Source organism: Typha latifolia, chromosome 10, assembly GCF_019914945.1.
Source record: "Typha latifolia isolate L0001 chromosome 10, TyphaL0001v2, whole genome shotgun sequence".
NCBI classification, from domain to species: Eukaryota; Viridiplantae; Streptophyta; class Magnoliopsida; order Poales; family Typhaceae; genus Typha; species Typha latifolia.
This window is the reverse complement of record NC_133095.1, coordinates 11,395,424-11,422,525: the sequence shown is the minus strand read 5'-3', so window position 1 is coordinate 11,422,525 and position 27,102 is coordinate 11,395,424. Positions and strand designations below refer to the sequence as shown.

General features: G+C 39.2%; 4 protein-coding genes across 4 annotated transcripts; 2 read left to right on the top strand and 2 right to left on the bottom strand.

Annotated features, from left to right (window-relative positions):
* Positions 1-207: 207 nt before the first annotated feature.
* On the bottom strand, positions 208-12,175 carry LOC140796398 (protein transport protein SEC24 A-like). Its single transcript, XM_073149426.1, has 13 exons — positions 11,767-12,175; positions 7,187-8,327; positions 6,969-7,107; positions 5,372-5,562; positions 5,116-5,223; positions 4,751-4,954; positions 4,435-4,666; positions 4,198-4,347; positions 3,943-4,099; positions 2,871-2,998; positions 2,455-2,777; positions 1,899-2,084; positions 208-1,059 (listed from the first exon to the last, which is right to left on the bottom strand). The coding sequence occupies exons 2-13, from the start codon at positions 8,309-8,311 to the stop codon at positions 832-834; spliced, it is 3,171 nt and encodes a 1,056-aa protein (XP_073005527.1). The 5' UTR covers positions 8,312-8,327; positions 11,767-12,175; the 3' UTR covers positions 208-831.
* Positions 12,176-16,043: 3,868 nt separating this feature from the next.
* On the top strand, positions 16,044-20,198 carry LOC140796607 (cyclic nucleotide-gated ion channel 4-like). The gene is made up of 8 exons (XM_073149671.1): positions 16,044-16,787; positions 17,658-17,873; positions 17,962-18,275; positions 18,432-18,543; positions 18,632-18,868; positions 18,977-19,063; positions 19,162-19,406; positions 19,659-20,198. The coding sequence occupies exons 1-8, from the start codon at positions 16,239-16,241 to the stop codon at positions 19,930-19,932; spliced, it is 2,034 nt and encodes a 677-aa protein (XP_073005772.1). The 5' UTR covers positions 16,044-16,238; the 3' UTR covers positions 19,933-20,198.
* A 514-nt stretch (positions 20,199-20,712) lies between these two features.
* Positions 20,713-21,928, bottom strand: LOC140796609 (uncharacterized). The gene is made up of 2 exons (XM_073149673.1): positions 21,138-21,928; positions 20,713-21,012 (listed from the first exon to the last, which is right to left on the bottom strand). The coding sequence occupies exons 1-2, from the start codon at positions 21,273-21,275 to the stop codon at positions 20,821-20,823; spliced, it is 330 nt and encodes a 109-aa protein (XP_073005774.1). The 5' UTR covers positions 21,276-21,928; the 3' UTR covers positions 20,713-20,820.
* An 803-nt stretch (positions 21,929-22,731) lies between these two features.
* On the top strand, positions 22,732-25,123 carry LOC140796608 (protein CELLULOSE SYNTHASE INTERACTIVE 1-like). The gene has a single exon (XM_073149672.1). It carries the CDS (start codon positions 23,138-23,140, stop codon positions 24,926-24,928), a length of 1,791 nt encoding a protein of 596 aa, XP_073005773.1. The 5' UTR covers positions 22,732-23,137; the 3' UTR covers positions 24,929-25,123.
* Positions 25,124-27,102: the final 1,979 nt, after the last annotated feature.

The window sequence follows — 27,102 nt, the reverse complement described above, 5'->3', positions numbered from 1 at the left end:
TAAACTTTCTATATCGAAATAAAAAATAGAAAACATAATAAAATAAAGCATATAATGACAATCAATCTGAGCCTAAATTTATTTAGAAAATCCTCAGTAAAGAAAAATATACCAACACTCGGATCAATTAATGCACAACCAGAATCCAACCTCTTGTATTCATAACCTAGAGTGCCAAATCAAACAGCGAAAGGGGGAAATTCATCATAACGAAATAAATAATAGCATTCATTGAGGTGCTTCAGGTCTCTGAACTTGCTGCAGATATCAAAGTTACAGAATGAAAAAAGGGCAGAAAAGCAAAGCTGAGCTAACATGAGACTTGTTCCATCCAGGTTCTGGTTCAATGTTTATTTTTCTAGTACAACCAGAATGAGTCATGTAGTCATGAAAAGCAAGTATTACCAACATTAGCAGAGTTAAAAAGGAAGTACAGCTATACAGCTGTCAAATATAAATCATCTTTGGTGAACAGAAAAAGAAGTGAGTACCCATCTCCAACAGTTGTATAAGTTACCATCAGTGTGACAACTAAATTATTCTGACACAGCAAGATATTTAACGCAGCAGTAAAAAGGAGCAAAAAGGAGACCACATAAGAATAAGTGCCAAAAATAGAACTTGCAAGCCAACATATTGCAAATAGAACTCAGACCAGAGTAAAACTTGATGATCTGGCTACCCCTGCCGCCATGTCACAGGCTCAACAGTTCAACTCAAGAAGGTGCAAAAAACTCAATAGGATTGAATACCCACAAAGGCTCACGCTGTAAACATGAAGATTCTACAGGTGCAGAACGGTGGAAGTTTGGAGCCATTTCACCCTTTTCATTAGCCTTGTGATTGCCGATATATCTGAAGAATCCAATCAATATAGCTGCTGGTTCCAGCAGTCTGATCTTCGATGAGGTTAGAAAGAAGCAATGATCCTTCTCTAGGTTGTTCACCTTGCCTTACTATGCGGCATAATTGATAAACGGAAGGATCATTCTCCCTTAGGAATTTTAACACCCTCATCAGTTTTCTTGAGACTTCATTGTCGAGTTCAGGCAACTGAACCTGCAATGCAATAAGATATGCATGTCACAACTGTCCACAATACTGACTATGCATTATACTATAATATACTTCCTTTACAGAAGCACTAACTGCCAAGTGGAGAAGTCGACACTCCACATTATGAGAGATCAGGAGTTCTTTTAATGTTGCCTTATGTCATTGGATTTAAAGTTGTATGAAGTGATTTACATTAATAATAGCTACCAAAAAAATGGACTAGCATATTTGGAATATATGCTCTCTAAATGATAATCAAGAGTGCTCAAATCAAACACTTACGAAAAGACATTCCAGAAAACAAGAAAAGAAAGCCTCAACTAACTTAATGATTCATGAGTTTCTAAAAATATTTGGGTACAAGGAGCAGAGTACAGTTGAAGAATGTAGTCCACCATTAAATGAGATAAAGGAGATCTTGATCTAGATTATCTGTCAAATTTTAGATTCCCTATACTATTAGAGCTTGACTTTTAAGATTTCAATTTGCCAATATTCATTCCAATAATGACAACAGTGTCGTACATCATTAAATGAGGATCTCAGGAGATCTTGCTCTAGAATATCTGCCAAATTTTTTTAGATTGCATAGACTGTTAGAGTCTAACTTCAAAGATATCCATTTGACAATAATTATTCCAATAATGACCACAAATTGTTCAGTGTTATTCAGTACATAGATTTTCCAAAGCACACTTCGATATTTTATCTAAAGAACAATGCTTAAATTTAGTTGCTTCTTATAATAAAGTCAAATTTACTTGATAAGGAGAGAAAATATAATCTAGATATAGAGAAGGATAGATAGAAACTTCTAACATAATCTAGGGCATAGACCATACCCTGGAAAGATCAGGGAAGCTTGATAGGTTATCTCCAAATATACTATTTACAATATCAGGTGATAGCATCCTGCCCAGCCATATGGTGGTGGTAAACCCATCATCGTAAATGTAGAGGCCTCTCGCATCTAAGCATTGTGCAGTTAAGGCCAATTGCTTCAAAGATTCATCAAAGTTGTCTGCACCCTGCAAAATTCAGATTCATATTATATGATTAAGCACAAATTTCAAATATTTTGATTAAGTCTGTAAATTATTAAAACATCAGTAGGAACTGTAATGGCAATCTAACGAAACAAATTCTCAATAGAAATTTCAGAACCTTAAGATAGATCTAGTTTAAATAGATAACTGAACATTCATAAGAGCTTCCAAATTTACTGAACAAAATGTGATATTATAGTAGGCATCTCTGTTGTATTCTTTTGCATTTAGAAATTTCAATAAAGTATGAACTATCTTTTTGCAGTTAAGAGCACAGTGAAAAATGTTGTTTCTCAAACAAACTTCCTGTAGCCATCATCTTAACAAGTATAATACAGGTACAGAACAACACCTTTGTCAAGACCTCATCAAGCCGATATAAACCAGGGTAAAGAAGTCTGAGCATCCTTCTTATAGGAAGAATCATCATGCCATAACCAGCAGCACACCGTTCATCTAGAGGAGCATCTGCATAACCTCCACGAAGAGCTAGAGACTTGCAGAGGCACAAGACATATAAGGGAAGGAATTTTAAAGATTCTGGAAATATCAGTCTCCCGCCCAACCGATGCTGTACTACATAGAGGTTCCTGTATTCTTTAAGGCTTTTCACAAGCTTCAATTGGACTAGCTGCCGAGCATCTTCTAGCTTATTGGATAACGTGTTTTCAACCGCTGCAGGATTTCTTTCAGCATTAGTAAAATAGAAGAGGTAAAACAAAATAATATATGGTAACCATCCAAAAAGGTATATATGTTTCAACTAACCAAGCCTGCTCAACAGCGAGATGATGGCACCGGTGTCAGCTTGGCGGTATATTTCACCAAGATCTGCTACCACAGGTGCTGCTGCTGTGTGCACTCTAATACGCCTTTCACCTGAAGAGGATGTGTATCTTGTGACAGCTAAGGACAGACAATTCAAATGTACCATCTTCACAATATTAAGTGCAGGAAACAGGTCCACACCGATGTGTTATACCCATATGTTAGAAAGGATAGCATATACTTGTACACCTTGCACTTACAAGGAGTTAGCACCAATAGTGAGTTAGCAAAATGGTAAATAAATCAAGCACTTGGTACAACTTTGGGTATTGAAGAGTAAGCAGTACTACACAGGATCACCTGGTAATATGATGAATTATGCCAGAAACATACCTTTCAAATTACTGCTTTTTATTAAGGTTTTAGGTTAATAAGTCTATTTTCACTTTCAGTTGATGGTCATTTGTAGGTTTAACCACATATGTCAAATATTAAGAAAAGAAGATAAATATGCCACCAAAATTAGCTTTTCATATGTTGTACTGAGTACAATCTAATCAGATGCATATCATTAGATAAAATTTAGATACTCTAAAGGATTTATAAGCACCCGGTGATGTACATGATAAAGATGAAATAGTTTATGATTCTATCTCAACAAAGGATTGTGTGGAGGCCTTCTGACATATCATCGTCAACTTACAAGTTTGACAGTTTAGTAGAATAGAGGAGCCGAGAATGAGGGAAGCGGATATAAATATATATCTGTTCTATTATTTAGATTTATCCTATAAAAAGAGTTTGAAGGTGTGCAGCCATCCCTTTTGCTTATATTTAAAAATACAAAAAGAAAACTCTCACACATCTGCAAGAAAATAAAGAGGACATATTACAGGCAGACCTTAGTTTGTCTAAAATTAAGGCATGAGAATGTGTAAAGGGCACATTCTTAGGTTAAACATGATGTCTCTTAGTCTGGTTAGATTTTCCTATGACGTAAGTAAAAGAAAAAAACATTTTCAAGCATAGCGTATGAACAAGTCACTTAATATGCATAAAAAGAAAAGGATACAATAGTGCAACTTGAAAATAAACGGTCTGTGTTGTCATCAAGGTGTCTTCTAGAGATAATTGCATTCCAAAGGCTTTATCAGAATCCACAGCTGGAAGGGCTAATAAATCCGTTGACCTAAGCATGAAATGGCCGTGGTATGTCGTAAAACGCACACCTGAAAAATGACATTTCTCCTTGAAATAATCATTTTTGAAACATAACTTCAAAATCTATAGCATATAAGAAGGAAGATATTGTTGAAGTAAATGTGACCTTTTCCGCATCTAACGCGCATCACAGCTTCCCATGCAATCTCCCTTGTAAGATCTCTCGCCAACTCATATCTATATTTATCTCCATGAGTAATTGCTTGGAAGGACGGATAATGGTAAACCTGGCCACCAGTATATTTGGCTAGAGACCCTGACAAAATGGCCAAGAGATGAACAAAACAAGGATGAAATATTTTTTATCCGAGGGTTTGGGGGTTGGTAAAGGTAACATTTGTACCTAGTGAAGCTATATCAGAGTACTTTTCGCTGAAAGCAAATATGTCCACCGCAATCTGAGATTTTGTGAATTCAGCAGCCATCTGCTTATAAAATGGATCATCTGGTATCCGCAGAGTGTGTTCTTTGTCAGTGCCATAAGCCCGAAGATCATCTCCTCGTAGTCTTAGGCGACCAATACCAAGAGATGGCAATGTACTCTGAAAGATGAGCAACTTCCCTCCAAGACGACTCTGTCCAAGAAATTATAAGATATCTATAATATATAATCCAACAGAAGTATATCATCAAAATAAATAACTAAATAAACATCTTACCATGACCATGAATGCTGCATTAAGAGCAGGGCCAAATGCAGATTCTACATTTGCATTGCCCTGGAACATACTAGGCAAGCTATCTAGAAAAGCCTCAACCACATGTCTAGAATCAGCTAAATTTACAAGAAGGTCATCAGGCAATGGTAAAAATACATCATCCAGATCTGCTACGACCATCATTTGAGGCTGTGACAAAGAAGACTGGAACAGATAGAGACAGTTAGTCATAAGATGTTTGTCCTAAAGTGGTTTCAGTAAGTTGAGACAGACAAAAACTAGCAAACTAAGGAGCAAATGTCGTCAAGCAAGTCACAGATAAAAAAACTTTAGCATTCCTATTTATGTTAGGGTATAATGCATGCCTTTAAATTATGGAAATGTAATGCACTGTCGAAGGTCAAGAAGCCGATTTGTGTCCTGGGAAAGCCTGGAAGTTCATCAAGACATGATTTTATGGTCTTTGCTGTTATCTGCAAAAACAATTAAAAACAGAATTGGAATCCAACATACTGGTAAAGCTGCTCAGAAAACTAATGCAAGGACATTAGGAAATTATAGAAGAAGATAGCTGCAATTGTAGACGTAAAGACAGAACTTCAGAGGTTTATATGTGACTACCTCTAGCAAGCCACACCGAACTGCAGCTACTGATACATCAATAAGAAAGAAATAAGATGGTGGCATTGGCGGTCGCACCATATATTCAGTTGGAGCAACAAATTCTACACTTCCCTTGGAAAGCTCAGGTCTTTGAGCTATATCACATCTTCTACCAGTAGCATCCAGAGCACAAAAATAATCTCCAGGAACTGAATGCATAAGAGATACACATGAACTAGAAGATGTTCTAAGCAGCAAATATCATAGACCAGAAGATCATTTTAACTGAAGAAAAATAATATCATATTGTAAACTTAGTAAGAGCAAAGATGGATATTCTAAACCTACAAAAGGAGAAGCAAGGGAATCAATAAATTCTTAGGTGGTGCAACCATTGCATGTGCTTCTTGTTTTGCTCACATAATGCATCTTTTAATAAAAAGAACGAGGCACCATCATCTTTTGTTAAGAGAGACAAGAGACACCACTTACCATACACACCTTTCTATCCTGCTAATGGAAGTAGCAAACATATTACACAATAATGGTACCCATCTTTATACCCTTAAATAATATACTAGAGCAGCTGAATATCAGATTAAAATGGATTTTCAGTCACTGCCTCCTTTAGCAGAATTAGAGAATTGCTGCAAAAACTCCAATGCTAGCTCAGTACTTTGTGTTACCCAAGAGGAGATCAACTCAAAAACCTTGCTAATTTTTCATAAGACTCACTGTTCAATCTCCATAAAAAGAACCTGTAAATTACGGCTGTTACCCAGCTCCCAATGAAGCATATAACAATTCTCCTCTCCCTAATTCTTTGAACCTGAACAAAATCAAGTTGGTCCAATATCCCAATTCCCAACATTTGTATTGCACTCAACGAAACTTAATCTGACACTAAGTTTCGTCTGCATAGTAACTATGTTTCTATTTCTCTTCTTATTACAGTTCCAATATTGATCAAAATTTTAGGTTCACATAGGTGATAGCTTCTGTCAAGTTGATAAATCCTTTTATATTGAATGCCCTTCACTCTATGATTTGGAAGTCTTTTAGCATTATTAAGGTCTGAAATTTCACTCAGTCCTTCGGAAAAAGTAAAATATTTTGGGTTATTGACCTATTGCCACAATGAATCCCACCTTTCAGCTGATGCTTCTTAACATTAACAGCTCAAGCTCCAGATAGTTTCTTGCATGAACCATTCTTGTAAGTTGATGAGCTCCATATATTGTCTTATCCACATTAACAATTACAACGGAAAATTCTGTAAATCAGAAATTTAATCTCTTTTAAGGAGAGCAGGATGATGAATGAGGTAATTTTAAACTTTGTCAACAGCTATTTTCTCCAACCAAAATCTTCCAAATAAAAGATGCAAACTGTGATACGTAGACAACAGCAGTAAGATGTCCAAATGAATTATCAGACCAGAATTCCATGTTCACAGAAACAATGCAAAATTTAAAAAAAAAAAGAAAAGGAGAAGAAGATGAGAACAATGCTAAAGATCTATTGATAACCTATTCCACAGTACCATAAGATAAAGCAATTACACCATTTGTACAAAATCTAAGAAACAGATGAAAATTTGTAGCATGATACCTACCATCATTGAGCAATGAACAAAGGTTGCATCGCCACTTTCTTCCTGCGTCTGTAAAGGTCACATATGGATTTATATATGTCCTGCATCTTCGACATCGAATAACACCAGCTGATCCAAAATTGACAATCTGCACTTCCTCCTGAAAGGAACAACAGATCATAAAAATATAAAAATGGCACTACTACTAGCTGATTATGGACAAACAAAAAGAGATATACCCCCTCAGGAACTTCAGCAAGAGGATGGACAATTGCTCCAAGAGGCAAATGCCACCTAGCAAGCAATGATTGAGAACTCGGAACTGCGTGTGTTGTCAGCCTCAAAAATCTTGGATGGCAATTTAATGGGTATGAATCAAGAACTTTACTTGGTTCTTCATCACCATTTAGAGGCCTTGGAAGTGATTCGAGGTTAACACCAGGATCAAGTGACCCAGGTGCAGATCCAACAGACAATGACTGAAACTCTTCAACGAGACTTTGAAGGTGACCTCCGGCAGCTGGTCCTAAATTAGGAAATTGCATTTGTTCTCTTAAACTAAACCCTGCAGGGGTTCCAATAGGTGGTGGTGGTGGAACAACACCTCCTTGGTGAGCATGATAAGAAGAAGCTTGTAATGAAGGAACATAGGAAGTTGTCTGTGGTGATGGCTGTGAAACTGGTTTAGAACCAGGGAATAGTGGCTCTGCTAGTGATGGAGGAACATTACCTCCTGAAACAAAATTAGAATAAGATGGCTGAGGAGGTGGTCTGGGCATAAAGGACGAAGAATCTGGAAGTGGAGGCATATTACTTCTAGATGCTAATTGTGCAGAATTTTGAGGTGGAGGTCCCATTGGAACTGTTGGCATTTGAGACTGAGGACGAAAAGATCCACCGGCGTATACAGCTGATGGACCGACAGGAGGACTGTGCAAGGGAGTTGGAGGTTGAGCAGGTGGAGGAAACCTAGGAGCTTGTGTTTGCTGAGAAGCAGTTGCATCATGTGGAAGATAGGATAATGGAGGGGATTGAATGGCCGGACCACTAGATCTCATTGATGGTGGTGCTGGTGCTCTATAACCAAAGGTCTGTGTGCCTGTCATTGGCTGAGAAGATAAGAATGGTGTTGTGGCTTGTGGAGCACTTGAAAATGGTGTTGTGGCTTGTGGAGCACTTGAAAATGGTGTTGTGGCTTGTGGAGCACTTGAAAATGGTGCTGTAGCTCGCAAATAACCAGATGCACCCGCTCCAACCACAGGACCAGAAGATGTGAAAGGTGGCACAGCTTGTGAACCAGCCAAAAATGGTGATAAAGGCCTTCCTGGAACATTTCCTGGCTTTTCATTCCCCATAGGCTGCATACTTATGTGAACCAACCTGCTCAATTGCATAGTAATTATTTGAAGCTTGATACATGTGATCTCTACTAGACTTAATCCAAATGAATACAAGGATAGAGATCAATTAATTTCGTTTGTGAAACATATAATTTATGTGATGCATAACATATCCTGAAAAAGTACATTTGGAAAAATAAGCATGACCAGAATTTATAGGAACTTGGGAGGGAGCAGCTGATCGACCAATTATTTCATGTAATTTACAACTCGGTTAAATCCATGCTGCTTACCTCCTTTAGCATTCTACAAAAGTAAATTAGTAAAGCTATCGAGATCAAATGTTTGACATTCCTAAGAAAACCAATAGGAAGAAAGTGGTTTGACACATGAAACTCTTGGCCATGGCCGTGCACTGTTTCACTTTTCTCTGTAAATAACTTGAAGCAACAACCTTTTTTATAATCTTGGGTTAACCCAATAAGATTCATCTGTAGCACATAGAAGCACTTGACTGTTTAATATGCATGCATCTAGCTCATATAAATTTGCCACAATTAATTATTATCAACCTACAATTTTCAGGTCATTTAGCAGTTAGCACATAAGCCTAATATGCAGAATAATAAGTTATAACCCTTCATCCATGTCATGCACCAGTACTTCTATAAAGTCATGAATTTAGACTTGGCACTTCAAGGAAAGTAGGAAAGTAGAGAGAAGGTTATCGAGAACAGAAACTGCACTAAAGTGACATGTTTAAACAGATGGGAGAAGAAAAACCATCAAACAATCAAGCATCTATCAAGTTTTCAAAAAGCCCACCTTCCAAATACAACCATATATAATTTCTACCAGATAGAATGTAAACATGAAGAAAATTGTCTCTCTTCTCAGTAGCAAGAGGGAAATGGGAAGTGGAGAGGTCGTCCTCACTGTAGATCTCATAAGGCGAGAGAGATGAGAGGGAAAAGGACAAGAGAGAGATGAAGGGGAGGAGGGAAAGAATAGAGAGAGGGAGAGAAGCTAGCCTGCATGTGAGAGAAAATAGATGGAGCCCCCATCGAATTGGTCGAAGACTGCCGAATTCCGTCGAGAAGGAAGAAACCACCTGGGCACACACAGAAAGAAAGAGGACACCCAATTTGCCCTATTCCGTCCCTTAATAAGTTTAATGATTTTTTTTTAAATTGGCATAATTAGTTTAAACCACTTAATTGACTTAATAACCAACCTGCTATAACAAATTACATTGAATACATATCCCTTGTCATATCCTGCCATATCCCCACGTATCCCAGCCATATCCAGTAATCGAAATGATTTACTTTAATATAGGATACTTCAAAAATATATTTGATATGTATCCCAGTCATGTTCGAGCCATATTTAATATGTATAGAATACGAGTACGGGAAGAAAAATGGACTATCCGTGCTTCCTAGGCTAGAATATAAATGATTAACTTAAACTTTTCGAAAAAATTGTTGACTGGTATAATAGTAAATCATAATCATAATTTCAGTAACAAATCTGCCTGGCTACAAGCCTACAAGGATAGAGTTGACCGATAGCTTCATAATTGAATTAGAGCCTATACAATCAAGATACTGCTACTTTGAATGATATAAACAGATGATACCTTTCAATTAAGATTGGTTGTTTTATGTTCAATGATTGTGACAACTAAAGTTAAGATAACAGCTAGCTAATGGAATATGTAATAGATGATTAACGACTCCAAATGCAGAGAGAGCTCCGTTGCAAACTCCATTGAAGGCTAAATAGCAGCAAGAGACTGACAGCAAATGAGTACCATGAAAGAAAGATAAAAAAGGAATTTGAGAAAGAGACAAAAATTGCTTGCAAATTCTAGAGGGGAGAGGACGGGGGCCTGACAATGCACCCCAGCCAGATGTAGAATAGCTTGAAGCTGGTCATACTCAAGGTGTGGAATGAGATTGCGGTCAAAATTCCTCTCTTGAATGGCCAGATGAAGAAAATTTTTGTCTTTGGCCAGAGATATCTATATTAGCTAATTCAGTGCTACATCATTATGAAAAATAACAATCCATAAGATTGACAGAGAAGCAAACAAAATTTTCACAGAAATTCATCCAATAAAAGATGGTCTCTATAGTTCAATGAAATTGGGATCCCTAGAAGAGGAATGGTGATAACAAATGTCATGGACATATACCTCTCTACCTTTTGTGTTAAGTGGTAGTCAACACTATTAAAATCAAAGGAAATTTTGGGCAGAATAATACTGGAGGAGGCATGTACCTCTCTCCTTTTCATGTTAAGTGGTAACCAAGCTTATTAAAATCAAAGAAAAATTTTGGCATAGTAATACCAGAAGATGTTTTAGATTATCACTATATTTGGATGGTATAATGGGAGAGATAATAGAGAAAAGAGAAGTGTGACATGAAGGAAAAGAGAAAAAAGAGAAAGTAAGTTTAGCTGCCACTCTAAGTTCTACATAACAGTAATACTTATACAATGAGTAGAAAATCAACATTCTTTTTTATTTTATTTGGCGCTGCTATATATCATCTTTCACCTAATGCTCATGTGCAATCCACATGAAGTAATTAATTCTTTAGGATTTTTAAAACCACACACACACACACAGAGCTTGGAGAGACATATATTCTCTCATCTCTCTACACAAACTGGATGTGCAATGGCAATCATCTCTAGAGAAGTGTTACATAATAACCAAAAACTTTTGGTTCTTCAATCAAAACTGGAAACGCTAAATTACCAGAATTTTACTATCAAGGCACAAAATCCTTCTCTATCCACTCAATTTCCATGGCTAGATGGTCTGAAGAACTAGAGTGGCTACTCAAGCAGGATATGTCAGCCATATGCTCACAACCTGACATTCAGAAGGGTACTGGGTGCATTTTGGTTGACAAACTCAAAAGCTCTATGCCATCTTTTATAATCTATTTCTGATTGTAGGATAAGTATTCAAGTGTCGTAGAAGGGAATCTCACGGCATTTGCTGTCTTTATGCAAGTTCCAAAATTTCGTAATCCAAAGAAGAGTATTTCATGCTCCAGATCCAGCTTCAGCAGAAGCAGCACAGTGGACGTGGAAAGGGAAAAGTAAACTAATCTAGATCTTCTTTTACTATATGAAAGCTTCAACCTGAATGCGTAACCTTGCCGACAGTCATGGTTTAACTTTTTCACCTTCTATAGAAGAAAATTCAAGTGATCCTTTAAAAAGCATCTGCAGTAGATCCAAGACGCACGATCCATGTGTCAATTAGATCTTGCATAACTGCAGTTACTAGGAAACTAAACAAATTCCGTCACTTCCTTTAAAAAGGAATAATTCCAATCTAAGGAAGCAATTTGACCCCGTCTTCTCGAGAAGAGAGGATCGAACTAACAAGTAAATTATCGCTAACATCAAAATATCCAACCTTTTTATTTCCAAAAGAGGAAAAAAGAGTAATTTACCTTTAGATCAGAGCAGCGAAGACCCACAGGGCGTTGGATCGACCCTAGATCGATAGATTGCCACGCACAGAGAAAAGGATCCAGATCCGATACCGACGCCGTTACGGTTCGGGAAAGACACGAGACTGTAGATCGAGAGCTTCCCGGGCTTGAGTGCGAATCCGACCAAGGGCGGAGATCGGAATCTGGCAGATCCAACGGCGGAGAGCCTCCAGAAGGATTCCGGCAGCGGGGAGAAAGAGTCTTTCGGCGGCTTTTGCGGCGGTCTGAGAGTGGAGACGAGGCAACGGGAGAGGAGCGATGGGGGTTTACGAAGACGATGAGTACGAGAACCGAGAGAGGAGGAGAGAACCGCCGATAGATAGAGGAGAGTTATTCTTAATCCGCACTTCTATCGGACGTGCGCCTCATCATAGGGACGCCGACTCACCCGCTCTATTCGCTATGGTCGAGCCAATCACCGCCGTACGTTACTAGCTTTTTAAGATTCGTAGAAGAAAATTGATCGGCTGTGATGCGACGGTGGCAAGTCGACCTGATAACCCCATTAACCCGTTAACCCGTTAACCGAGCCGATTCCCTTGGGCTTGGTCACGCCCGATTATTTGCAAATAGTTGGGTTCGGATCCTAGAGGAGACCCGTTATAATTCAACAAACTTAATATACTCCAATATGCCCACAAACACTCTACAAACAAATAAGGTTTTAGTATTAAAATGCCCCACCTTGGCTCATCTATATCTTTGCAATTAAAAGATGAAGATAAAGAGAGAGAGACAGACTTAATCTAATTAGGAGAGAAGGGCAAAGATAGTCCATATATCTAGACATGATCAAATGGCCCAGCCTGCCCGTGCCCGGCCCGACCCGGCCCGGTTTAGACCGGGCTAAGCCCGGCCCGGACCCGGTTTAGGCCCAGCCTGGCCCGAGCCCGAACTACCCATGGGCGGCACAGGCCAGCTCTTTGCCCGCCCGACTCAGCCCGAAAGCCCGCCCGTTTGGCCCGCAACTAAGCCCGCCCGTCTGCTACAGTACTTTGCCCTTCTGCTACAGTAAAAAAATTTTGGTATTATACCATTTTGCATTATTTTAAGCACACATTTAAAAATTTTTAATTTTTTTTAATTTTTTTAAAATGGAGGAATATAAATATATATTTTTTAAAATAAGCTAATAGTTAAAAAATTCTAAAAATAACTAAAATATGGGTTGGGCCAAGTGATTGGTGGGTTAGGCCGGCCCGGCCCGACCCGTTAGCCCGATTTCTCACGGGCCAACGGACGGTAACGGGCTAGACTATTCTAGCCCGGCCCGAACCCGGCCCGGCCCGCCCGATGATCATGTCTACATATATCAAATCCAATTTGATTTCGCATCCGAGCTTTGTCATATATAGATTAAGATTTTTCTATCTTATAATATCTAAATTAATTTTTGCATATTATTTCGGTTAAAATGTTATAAAAATAGTGATATAAAAGACTTTTTTTTATATATTTTTATATGAATCTTTATTCTAGTTTTCATATTTATTTACTAATTATCTATAGATTTTTAGTAATTTTATCATAGGAATATATTCAATATCCAATTCGTTTGATTTCGCCCATGCTTAATTCTAATAGAATGAATCAAAGTGTCTTGCACCCTAGGAAGACGATCGAGATGATAACCAAGAAGCTGATCATGATGATCGCTTATGTTTATCCTCTCAAAAGCTAGCTCTTTAATTATATCTTTATATACACGTTTAAAACTTAAGTTTACTATCTATTAATTATACTTTTAGTAATAAGATTTCTTTTTTCATCCGAGCATATGATTCAAGGAGTAGTGTAGCTAGAGCTTTCTCTTTCCCCAACTATATAAAGTGATTTGTTTTTTTTTATTAGCTATTTTTTTAAATTTTCTTTTCTTTTTCTTATTAATTATTGTTTGAGTCGATGTGCGTGCGACCCTCGTACTAACTTTCTTAGGTTGTGACATTCTAACCTTAATTTATGCTTGTATTGTAGGTTGTGTTGTTTGTTAATCCTTTATATATATACACGCTTGATAATTTTTTTAACGATGTTGTAAGCAACTTATATAGCCAAATTTGGAGCTCGACAACATCTACTTGAGAAACTTTTTTATAGAGATAGTTTTAGTAAAATTGGTTAGCGTGGATTAGATTGGTAAGCTTCTCAGATGTATTTAATTTTATAACTTCATTCGTGGAGTTAATAACCATAGTTTAGAGTTAAGTAGCGTTAAAGATAGATAGTTTGTCAAAATAACAATAATGTCTTCAAAAATTATGATAAAAATGATCTCTGTGGGATTATAAATAAGCAAATTTTTTTAAAAAAAGTGGTGCTAATCACAAAATCGGTGTCATTGAAAACTTCTCTATAAAGAATTGCATGGTATAAATTTATTCTACGTACCTCTAAGAACTTCTTTCCTTGCCTATCGCTATATAGTATCTCGACGTGGGGCCATCTCTCTCAGGCATAGAGCAAGTGAGGCCAAGGATGCCTCGTCCACGATCACTGTCATCTACTACACAGCCATAAGAGATCATAGCTGGCTACTAGATCTCAAGGCATTGCAGTAAGGCCAAGGTTAAGTATTCCAAAACAAGACCATTGGAGAAAGGTGGTCTTTGTGCTTTTGGCTGATGTTGATGTGATAGAGGTGAAGTGATCGTAGGATGGTGAAGAAGAGGTGAAAGCATTGAATGTGTGATATATAGTATCGGTATGTTATCTAATAATTTAAATCTTTAAGTCAAAAGGTTATCTAATATGCATTAGAGGTAATATTTTGTCTAGAGTTTGTCATGTTATTTATTATATGTTCATATACACTATTATACAATATTAGGGAGAGAGTCAATGAAAGAGAGATTCATGTGTGGAGCGGGAAGAGGTGCATTGAATCAGTCTTAAACCTACTTGAGCTCGAAATAAACTCGAATTGATTAAAGCTAATAGCCCGATGCATTGAATCATATCTAAAATTAATTTTGGGTCCCATTTGTACATAGCTTAGCTCGATCAAGCTCGACTGGTTTGAAGATTGCAGGACGGCGTAAATAGTAGGAAAGGAATCAATAAAGGTTTGCTGGATAAGTATCAAAGCAATTCCAAATGAATGCTTTACAATGTTATTACTTCTCTCGCTAGTTAATGAGTTATCCAATTATTTTGGATGAAAACGAAGAGAAGACTCATCACACCTTAAAGATTAAATCATTCCTTTGTCTTTTTCCAGCAAAAAAAAAATCAATAAATTTCCACTTAATTAAACTGCTAGAATAAGTGCCCACTAATCTAAATTCTAACCTAAGCATTAGCCAAGCCATTGTAGAGTTAAGTAAGGGATCAACTCTTTTAGCAGTCCAACATTGCACAAACTTTTAGTGCAACACTATTTACTAGAAATTTCCAGGAAACTGCGAGTATATTGATCGGCATTTAGCCTCTTCTTCTTTTCCCCAATTCACGTACGCTTTGCAAGAGGACGAGGAGAACAACACCGGCCGTACACCGACCCAAGAAAAGAAATTAAAGAAAGAAAGAAAAAGAAACTTACCAAGATTCATGTTTTTCTTTGTTCCTATCATCAATTTTAATGTCTCTATCTATGGTCACGGATCATCTAAGTGGGCATCGATTACTTATTTCTCCATTGGGCTGTTCTATTTGGAAAGTGATTGAATAGATGTTGTGTGTTTACTTACTGGTAGATGCAACAATGATTACAATTTCGAAATGAAACAGAGCCCAAGGTTTGGCTCCTTTGAAAAAGAAATTTTTTTTTGGAAAGTGACTGTAGATATTCTTGGATCCTTTGGAAAAGATTTTATGTTGCCATTTTCGTGTTTTAGATGGAGAAAAGGAGCAAATTTTGATAGTGAAATAGGCATGAATAATGCGATAGATATGTTAAACACTATCTAATAATAATGAAAGCCCCAAATTAGTTTTAGTGAAGGAGTAAATCTATCATCACATCACCTATAGTTTTAAGTTTTAAAAAGAGTTGATGAGTTAATATAGTAACAGGAGAATCCTAATAGAAAGCAAGAGAATTAAATATATGTAAACTACCTTGGAAACTCCTAACATATGGTTTGAGTTAGCCACTAATTTCTCTACTAGCCAATGATTGAGCTCAATTATTATAACTAGCTAGTGGTGTTTAATGTGACTGCTAATAAATCTACATTCAATTTCATGCTCTTATGAAGCTTCTTTATTTATGCAAGGACTACTTTAAATCAAGAAGCGTGCGTTAGTTGATATTTGTAACGCCAGCTTTGACTACATAATGACATATTAACGGGCGGTATCTCACAAGACCCCAAGCTTAGACAGCTCCAGTACCTTAATGCAGTTCAAGAGCATCTTTATAGCTTCCTTTGGATGCCCACCTCCTCCGAACTGCTACGTTTCTTTGATCTATTAATTCCTCAGTGCCCACTATGTTTTATGATCACTTAGAAACCACCATGGCCGGAGCTGGAGAGTCCACATACACCCCATACGAAGCCATGGGTCAAGATGTAGAGTCTGATGAAGAGGGCAGCTCACATGCACCAAGACTTGACCACGTCGGAGTCCGGCGAGGCCAGAGCTGGTTACTAGGCGGCGTCCTCGACCCGCAGTCGAGGTGGGTCCAAGAGTGGAACCGCACCTTCCTCCTGGTTTGCGCCGCAGGGCTGGTCGTCGACCCCCTCTTCTTCTACGCCCTCTCCATCAGCGGAGCGCAGATGTGCCTCTTCGTCGACGGGTGGTTTGCGGTCACGGTGACGGTCCTCCGGTGCATGACCGACGCCGTACACGTGTGGAACATGTGGGTGAGGCTGAAGACCGCGTACCGCAACCGGCGGTCGTCGACGATGTCCCATGCATGCGAGGAAGTCGTCGAAGGTGTGATTTCGATGATGAGCTCGCGCGAGGTGGCGCTCGAGTACTTGACGTCGACCAAGGGGTTCTTCTTCGATCTCTTCATCATTTTTCCAGTGCCTCAGGTATAAGCTGTGATGGTCATGATTTTTTGTTCTTAAAATTATGATTATGCTCAATAAGTTACCATTAATTGGTGCATTTTTCTTGCTGACATCCATCTTTAATTACCTCTGAGTGTGAGGCTTCCACTTCCACTTGCTGCATGGTGAGCCATTCGTTTGTTAGCTTTACATAGAGAGACTGGAATTTTCTTGAATTCACCTCAAGACAAACCCTGCTCTTATTCAGATAGCAGTGAGCATTCACTGGGCGGACTGGGGATAGAGGGAGGAATCACATGCATTCCGCATGATTTTAGTGTCCGTTTCTAGTACTTAAATACGGACAACCTCACACTGACATGACACGATTACTTATATACACAAGCATGGCCTGCAGTACTTAACGGATTTTTGAATGCACATGGAGGATTGACATCATCTCTGTAGATTGTAGTAGTACCAACACTATGGCATTGCCAGAATACAGAGTATATCTGAAGCTCCCTGATCCTTTGTTGACCATTATACCAGCAACGTGGGAATGAGACTATGAGAGGGACACAAGAGAGAACTTGATTGCTTGACGTGATGATCGACTAGTCTCTACATCTACTGATATATATATATATATATACCGGTCTTTGTTTTCATTATGTCCTTCCCTTATTGATGTCTTGTCGTCGTATAATCGGAAGGAACCTAGAGTTCAAAAAACCAGATTCCCCCACTCCAATGTATGAGGAACAGTCAATTAAGTCTCATATCAAGTGCTTTTAGATTAAGCATTTTGTACATTATTTTGGGCTGTGGCCATTTTCATTATCAAGAATTCCAACAACCTACTCTTCTTGACCCCACTCCCCCCCTCCCCCCAAAAAAAATGTATTGCAGGTAGTGTTGTGGGTGGCTGCCCCTGCCCTAATTCGCCGAGGATCAACGATTGCGGTGATGACCATCTTCTTGATCATGTTCCTCATCCAATACCTGCCCAAGATCTATCATTCCATCTGCTTCCTGCGCCGGCTGCAGAACTCCTCGGGTTACATATTTGGGACTATTTGGTGGGGCATTACTCTCAACTTGATAGCCTACTTTGTAGGAGCTCATGTGAGTAGTTAGCAACGAGACCCAAGATGCTGATCATATCTATCTATCTCAAGTTTATGAACATTGTATAGTTGTTGCAATGTAACAGGCTGTAGGTGCGTGCTGGTATTTGCTTGGCATCCAAAGAGCTACAAGATGCCTCAATGATCAATGCATTTCAACCAAAGGGTGTGGACTGAGGACAGTGGGGTGTTTAAATCCTGTATACTATAGTATCCCCACTGCAAGCAGTGAAAGGGAAAGGATGGCTTGGGCTCACAACATGCATGCCAGGACCACTTGCCTCAATAGCCAAGATAACTATGATTATGGCAATTATAAGTGGACACTTCTACTTGTCATGAACTCGAGCCGATTGGAGAAGATGCTGCTTCCCATCTTCTGGGGTCTGATGAACATAACGTAAGAAATCCTTGATATATATATATATATATATATATATATATATATATATATATAAAATCTGATCCATAGGTAAAAGGTGTAGTTGTTATTGGATATTTTGCTATAACGAGATCCTTAACATCTCTGGTAGTCTATGATGTCTATCAAGTTCAGAACCTTCGGCGGCGGCCTTCAGAGCACGACGGAATTGCTCGAGATCTTCTTCAACATCATCGTCGTGACGACCGGGCTTCTCTTAGTTACAATGCTGATTGGAAACATCAAGGTGATCACTTTGTTACTCTCCAAATTTATACTTGCATTGTTAACAAGTAGTGATTAATAAATTATGAGGATGTATGATGGCATTGTAGGTGTTCTTACATTCTACGACATCAAAGAAGCAGGCATTGCACCTCAAGATGAGAAGGTCGGAGTGGTGGATGAAGCGGAAGCAGCTACCGAAGGGGATCAAGCAGAGGGTGCGGCAGTACGAGCGGCAGCGGTGGGCGGCGATGCGAGGGGTGGACGAGGGGGAGATGATCCAAAATCTTCCAGAGGGATTGAGGAGGGATATCAAGTATCATCTCTGCCTTGATCTCGTCCGCCAGGTACCAAATTTAGTAGTCCATTGTTCTGCATCATGGAAACAGATAGCCGGTATTGCGGTTGTCGTTGGAGCATGCATTAAATCTAACAAGACTACGTATGAATCTCAGGTTCCATTATTTCAACACATGGACGAGTTAGTCTTGGAGAACATCTGCGATAGAGTGAAGTCCTTCATCCTCCCAAAAGGAGAAACTGTAAGTCACCAACTCTTCTCCTCTTCTTCTCCTACTCTAACAAACAATTGCACCGTCGCATGATTCACATGTACGTGTAACGTGTTGTAATGATTCAGATAACCAGAGAGGGGGATCCAGTGCAGCGCATGCTGTTCATAGTCCGTGGCCACCTTCAGAGCAGCCAAGTTCTCCGCGACGGCGTCAAGAGTTGCTGCATGCTCGGCCCCGGCAACTTCAGCGGCGATGAGCTCCTCTCTTGGTGTCTTCGCCGCCCCTTCATCGAACGCCTTCCGCCGTCTTCGTCTACTTTGGTGACGCTCGAGTCCACCGAGGCCTTTGGGCTCGAGGCGGGGGACCTGAGGTACCACCATTAACTCGCCATTTTCTACTATTAAAGAAGGGGGGCAAAGTTATATTTTACACCCTCGACTTGCCTCGTTGACTAATTTCTTTTAAGAAAAAGTCATAAAGTACACCATATATTTTGTCTATATTATAAATAAATCTAATAAATCTAAATTTTAATTATGCAAATAGAAGACCCCCTAAGAGCTGTGTAGCGTCCAAATCGGATATTGGATTAAATGCAGGGTGTTAAATGTAAAATGAACAGGTACGTGACGCAGCATTTTCGGTACACGTTCGTGAACGAGAAGGTGAAGAGGAGCGCGAGGTACTACTCCCCCGGGTGGAGAACGTGGGCGGCGGTGGCGATTCAAATGTCGTGGAAGAGGTATAAGAGCCAGGGTTTCCTGGCTCGGATGGCGATCGTGAGGGCGAGGAGGCCGACGGAGGCCTCGAGATGCGCGTCGCCGGGGGAGGAGAGGCTCCGACACTACGCGGCTCTGCTCACGTCGCCCAAGCCACAACGGGATGCGCTTTCTTGATCGCGATTGTAAATTTATCATTTTAATTGATGTGATTTGATGCTGGTTTTAGTGGGTTCGTGAAATCTTGCAATCTGGCACTAACTCCATTAGTTTCTCTCTGCAATCGTAACCGGCGAATTCTCGCAATCTTCAAAGATATGAATTTTCTTGATCGCGAGAAAGGATGATCTGATTTCCTTACTGGCAACTTCTCTTTTTTGCAATTTATTGTAGTTTTAAATTGGATGTCTGTTGGTAAATCTCCCTAGACTTGAAGATTTGCATGGGCAATTTTGCAATTGGTGAATTTGTTTTCCTTTTTATATTTTGGTCGGATTGAATTCTTGCAATGGCGTGCTAATTGCTTCTGATGTTTGGAGAAATGCTCACGGAACTAGGCTATTGCATTCATTTTTGAAGAATGAGAGCTTTTATATCCATGGATTAGTCGCTAATAGCTATGTCAAACTGAACTACTAAAGACTACCTGTGAAACTCTACTCCTTCCAATAGCTGGATCTTTTCTTTTGCACCCTTTGATCAATTACACCAAATTGGTGCCACTTTCAACTTCCAGGACTAGTCACCAGCTATTTGTGATACTGAGATTTTGACATTAGGATATAAAATCTTGTTCTAATTGCGGGATTCTTGTAAAGTTATGTACAGCATGCAACCTTTTTTTTTTTTTTACTTGCTAGAATTCTTGTGATTATGTGTCCAAGTTTCCCATTTTCCGTACTGCAGATTTTGCAGGAAGTTTTCCCTTTGCAAGCCAAACAGGATGAAGAGTTAGAATTTGAATACTCTGGAACAGTATGCGATTCTAATCGTTACATCTTCTTCCCTTTAACATCATAAACCCAATATAAAAAAAAAAATCTGAGTTACAAGATAAAGGGAGTTTCACGCCTCAACTGTTTCCATGGCAATGAGCTGCCCTGCGTCGGATTCATGAGCTGCTCCACCTCTGAAGAGCAAAACTGTGAGGCTGCCTATGCTGAAATAGATGAAGCAGCCACAATGATGCGTCACAAAGGAACCGAAATCCCTCCCGACGATGCACTGCCATCCAAGCCCATACGAGCTATCAAACTCCTGCAGCCATGCATAGTTGCAAATCATCCATGAGAGGAAGATGAAATGATACAATAGAAAAAAAAATATATATCATGGAGGTTACTGTTATTCTCTCATATATTATCTTGATCGTAAGAAAATACCTTCTTGACGAAACGAGCAATATCAGTGGAGTCTGTGACATCTAATTCATCAAGGGCCTTCCCAGCCAAGCGGAGTGCATCCTGCTGCATGGTCTGCAGCATGTCTGTTTCTCCTATGATTGCCTTGCTTTCCAGCATTCCTACTTTTAAACTTCGCAAGAATAGGAAGGAAGAGGAGCCTGGAATTTGGTTCTGGTTTGCAAGAAGGGAAGACTATGGATGAAGGAAACGATGGTCTTACTAAATACTGTTGGTGGCAGAGGGAAGTAGCAATGGCGGATGCTGGATGAGATCGAGGCCACGTTGACTGGATTCGAGTTTTGCGGCCAAGAGGAGATATCCAAGAATATGCTATGTGGTAGCAAAGCCGTGATGAATTGATTAAGGCCCACCTGTGCACCTGGAGGATCACATACTCTTATCTTTGAATGGTGTTGCTATATTCGTGGTACTCTGGATTCAATTAGGCACAGATGGCTGGTGCTGGACTCTTCCACTACTGGCGCATTTGTCTCCTTGCTTTGCTGCACTGGACTCTTCTTCTGTCATCGTTGTGGCAGAGATAAAGCTACGTGTTGTTTAAGGTTAGCTTTAAGCTGCACCATTCTTTTCCTGTAAACCTCTTATCAGTTGTGGCACCAGTTAACATCTTGTACCTGAGAAAAAAACATCTTGGATTCAAAGCGATGGGGCCAGTGACTAATGACAGTGCATCAAAGTGATGGAAAATTTGCAATAAACTCAGCTGAATCCTATGGCCAATACCCACCGAAGAGGATGCACTTTTTCTCTGCTACTTTACTTTAAAACAGTCTATATATTAGTGTGCCGTATAGAATTTTAGCACACTTTTTTCTATGGCTTCGGACTTTTCAAACTCATCCTTTTTCAGGTAATACCTGTCCACATGATATTATATAGTCTTTTTCATGAATGAGTGTGTATGTTTTGGATGTGCTCCATGCTTATCTTATCTGCATGCATATCTATAATCGTGGTTTTAGGAAGATTTTTAGTGCCATGTCAATTATTGTCACTCTATCTTTCTAGTGAATACTTATTTTATGTCCAACTTTTGTAGGTCTCTCCAAAAGTTGATCTACTTTATTCTTGGTAGGGATGACCCGTGCCTTCCTGTGCATCCTTTTAACTTTGTTTTGATACGGTACTTTAGTCCCTCTTCCTTGGGTGCTTCCTCTCTCTTTCTCTCAGCTAAAGGCAGTCGGTCGTCCCCTCTCTTATTAATGTGACACCACAGTCCTAAGGTACTGCAAACAAACAAACCAAGGATTCACATGCGAAGCAATTTGATACCCTACTGTTGAGAAATTTCGTATATCCTACACTTTTACTTACCCTCAAGTGGTGCTCTCAGTGGTCCATATGGCTACAACTTTCGCCTACCTTCACATCAACTCTATAAGACTTACAAGTATCATAGCTTTAGCTCAAAGTTTTGTAATAACTAGGTGCTTCAAAGTTCTGTAATGCTAGTCTTTAGGTAGATCATATTGTCCTCATGTATTATCTCAAACTTATGTAAACGTTCTTCATTTTATATAAATCTACGACCTTGTGAACGAATATTACTCGTAATCTTAACTACGACTGAGTTTTAACTTTGTTAAACAGTTTATATGAAGCTTCTCCATTGCTACATGTATCAAAGTACCGCTGCTCTTGTCAGCAGCTTTTATCAAAGTTCAATCCCTCTGTTCCGAAAATATCTTGTCCCATTTCTAAGATTCTGCTGGGCTTGTCAACTAGTTCAGTTATACTGAAAATTACATCTTCCATGACAATTCAGCAACTACCTATCCAACTACTCGTTACCAAATTTTCATCTACCCAACCAAACTTCTCTTCACAAAGAACTACTCGCACAAGTCTTTTTCCACAATGCCAAACTACAATCAGATCTTCTACCATTCTGATAGCTGCAAGCGTTTTTCCTTGCCTTTAACTATTTACACACAATCATCCGAAGATTGGTCTCTTATATGGTAGCAGTGTCAGAATCCAGTTACAGCAGACATAGTAAGACCCATAATTACGGAGAGTTTGATATCAATCGCCTAGTAAAGATGGAAGAAGAGGAAAAAGAGAGTGTTAGCCTTGCAAGAGCAGCAGAGTTCATCAGTTCCTTGATCTCCTCTTCCTACTCTATCAGATTGCTTCATGCCAAATGGCGATCAATTCGCAAAAAACTAGAAGAACTCTACACCGGCCTGTCCGCTGCAGCCGAAGGCGACGACTCCCAGGAGAATTCTGAACTTATCAAGCTATTACAATCCATAGTATCAACTGGGCATGAGACACAAGTAATAATTGAGCACTGCTCTGATGAGTCTTACAGTGGAGGAAAGCTTCTTCTCAAGAGTGATCTCGACGTTGTGGCCACTAAGCTCGAGACCCACATCAAACACCTGGTGGAGATGTACTCTTCTGGTGCTTTAATGCACTCTCGAGCTATCGTCGTGTCAAAACCAAGCACTGGGGCGAGCAGGGAGGACATAATGTTCTACGCGAACGATCTCTTCTCAAGACTAAGGATTGGTACCTCAGACATGAAAATCCGAGTCTTAGTCGCGCTTAACGAGCTCCTCCATGAGGATGACAAGTATGTGAGCATTGTAGCAGCCAATGGAGTTGATGGTATTAGTCTTCTAGTTAGCCTCCTTAAATTTGGAGACATGGGTGTTCGAGATGGAGCGTTGGAAGCCATTTCGGTGATCGCAGAGCTCCATTCGTGCAGAGTAGCACTTGTTGTTGCTGGTGTTATGGCTTCGTTGGTTCAGGTTTTGGAGACAGGGAATGTCTTAGCCAAAGAACAAGCAGCTCGAACCCTCAAGAAACTTACAGAGAATTCAGACAATGCATGGTCGGTTTCCTCTCATGGAGGCGTCGCAGCATTGCTCGACGTCTGCAGAGATTTGTGTAGCAGTGAAGAGTTGGTTTGCTCGGCTTGTGGTGTGTTGAAGAGCCTCAGCTGTGTGGACGAGATCAAGAGGTTCATGGTGGAGCAAGGGGCAGTTTCTGTTTTCGCTGAGCTCTTGAGAGCTGCAGAGGAGGTGAAACAAATCCAAGCCATGGAGTTCTTAGCTACCATTTCCTCTGACGATCACGGTATCAAGCAAAAGGCGGTGAAAGAAGGGGTGATAGACTCACTTGTTCTGGTGTTTGATCCAAGCTCTCCTCATTCATGCAAAGCAAGAGAGGTCGCTCTCAGGGCCATCGAGTCTCTCTGCTTCTCATCAGTGAATTGGGTGAATTTCTTAATCAATTCTGCGTTCCTCCGTCACACTCTCTTCTTTCTGAGGAATGGTGAGATCTCCATGAAGCAGTCGGCGTTAAAGGTATCACGCCATCTCTGCTCGATATCTGAAGAGACTAAGAAGGCAATGGGTGATGAAGGCTTCATGCCAGAGCTTGTAATGATGCTTGAGACCAACAGTTCTCTTGAACTAAGAGACATTGCAGCAGAGGTCCTATGCAGCTTGGTCTCAATCCAAAGGAACCGGAAAAGATTCGTTCAAGAAGGCGAAAACATCAACAGAATTCTGCGGTTGCTTCATACCAATGGGGAAAAGTCGGCGACGACGAAGTTCTTGCTGTCTGCGTTGATGTACTTAACGGAGAGCAGCAGCAGCCGGAGAAAGATTGCATCTTCGGAGTGTGTAAAGAATTTAGAGATGCTTGCAGAGACTAACGTAACTGATGCGAAGAAGGTCGTTAAGAAGCTCGCAGGTAAAGGATTCAGAAGTATACTTACTGGAATTTGGAGCTTCTAAGTCTGTAGAATTACTACTCTGTAACACATGATCTGCTAATGGCCATCTATCTGAAAATTGCCTTGAATGTTTAGATATCTGGGAAATAATCTCTACCTTTTTCACACAGTAAATATTGTTGGAGTTGTATCTTCTTTAATCCTATATAAACTTTCCTTTGCAAGAATACATCATTCAAAGAAACACTTTCTCCAACTTTTGCATTTAGATCTGTTGTTAATCCTACTGAATTTTTTCCTAGATAGCATAATCTCAACGCAGATGAACTGATTTAAGAGACATTAAGACAAAGCTAAATTCACCTGACCAACTATATATGCATACAATTTGAACCAATTCACGCTATTATGGTGCATGCCCATTTGATGTCGAATTAATCTAGTTCGAATGATGGTTAATGTAGGAAAATCTTCAGTTACGCACCCAGAAAATTGACTAACTTGTACTTAAACCTATTTTCTCATTCTTTTTAAATGTAAATTTTAGTGATTGGGATTAGCCCCAATTTTTCTCAAGATAACGAGTGAAAAAAAAGTAAGGATTCTTTTTTTTTTCTTTTTTTTTACAGAAACTAGAGCTGAAGGAGAGAATTTTAGGAAGATAGACAAGTTTTACAGCAGGGAGGAAGAAACCTCTCCTGCAAGAAATTTTTTATTCTGTTAAATTTAACCGAGTATTAAGACTATTTTGATAATTTTGCTGCATTATATTAAAATCTGTATGTCTTCTCTAACAAACACGATAGGAATATTTTGGTCATTTTGACATCATTGCTTAATAGAAAAACTAACAGTTGCATTTTAGTCATAAGTATTAAGGACTGGTTTGAGACTTTTTGAAGTATATAGGAGGTAAAGTGATTTTGGGTATAAGTATATGAAATAAAATGCATTTAACCCTAAATTTTAACTACTTGTGGTGTTGCTAAATTTTAATATGACTCATTAATTATTTGTGTCACTTAACCTCCTTATAATTCTAACATATTTGGAAACCGATAATATTTTCATATAAAAGTTTATTTATTTTTGACTGACAATGGTAAGGCAGAATATTTTTTAAGAAGCTTCACAGGTTGATACTAGCATTTACTGGTAGAGGGTTATGGATGAGGAGATGGACTCATTGATGCTGAACCGGACATAGGATTTGGTACGCCTACATGCAAGGAAGAAAGCTCTTCACGACAAGTGGATATAGAGGCTGAAAGAAGAACATATGACACCAAGAGATATAAGGCCAGATTTGTGGTAAAAGGATTTCAACAAAGAGCAGATATTGACTACATTGAAATATTCACACCTATTGTTAAACTTACCATAATTTGAAATGTTCCGAGTTTTGGTGGCTCTAGAGGATTTAATCTTGAGATGCTAGATATGTAAATAAAACATTCCTCTATGACTTAAATGAACAAATCTACATACATCAACTAAATGGTTTGTAGTTGAAGACGAAGAAAATCTACTATGTCGTCTCAAGAAGAGCTTGTACAGTCTGAAGCAAGCTCCTAGGCAGTAGTATCTCAAGTTTAATAGGTTTATGATTACATATGGCTATAACAGATGTAATTGCCAAATAGATGATTTTAGCTTGAATTAATTTCGAGTCGAGCCTGAGCAACTCCAAGCTCGCTCAAGCTTAGCTCATTTGCACCCCCTATTAGTAATATGCCATTTCAAGTTAAGCAATAACTAGTATGCAAAGACTCTAGGTGACACGACCTACATGAAGAAAGTACCATATGCAACATGCAATCTTATGTACGCTATGATGTGCATAAGGCTAGATATTACACATGTAGTGAGAGTTGTTAGCAGATTTATGAACAATCTAAGCAAGGAACATTGGAAAGTAATTAAGTGGATTTTTAGATATCTGAGAGGGGCTGCATATATTGGACTATGTTATGGTGGATTAGAGATCAAGCTTCAAGGGTACATGGATACAGATATTGCTAGTGATCTAGATGGTAGAAAAAGTACTATAGGTTATGTATTCACTTTGGGGAGCACAACGGTCAATTAGGCTTCAAAGTTACAAGGTTGAGAAATTTGACGACTAAATTAGGTATGCCATATGAAGATATCAAATTGCACAGCGATAGCTAGAGTGAAATTTATCTTGCAAAGAATTCAACATTTCACAATGGGAAAAATAGATAGATATCATGT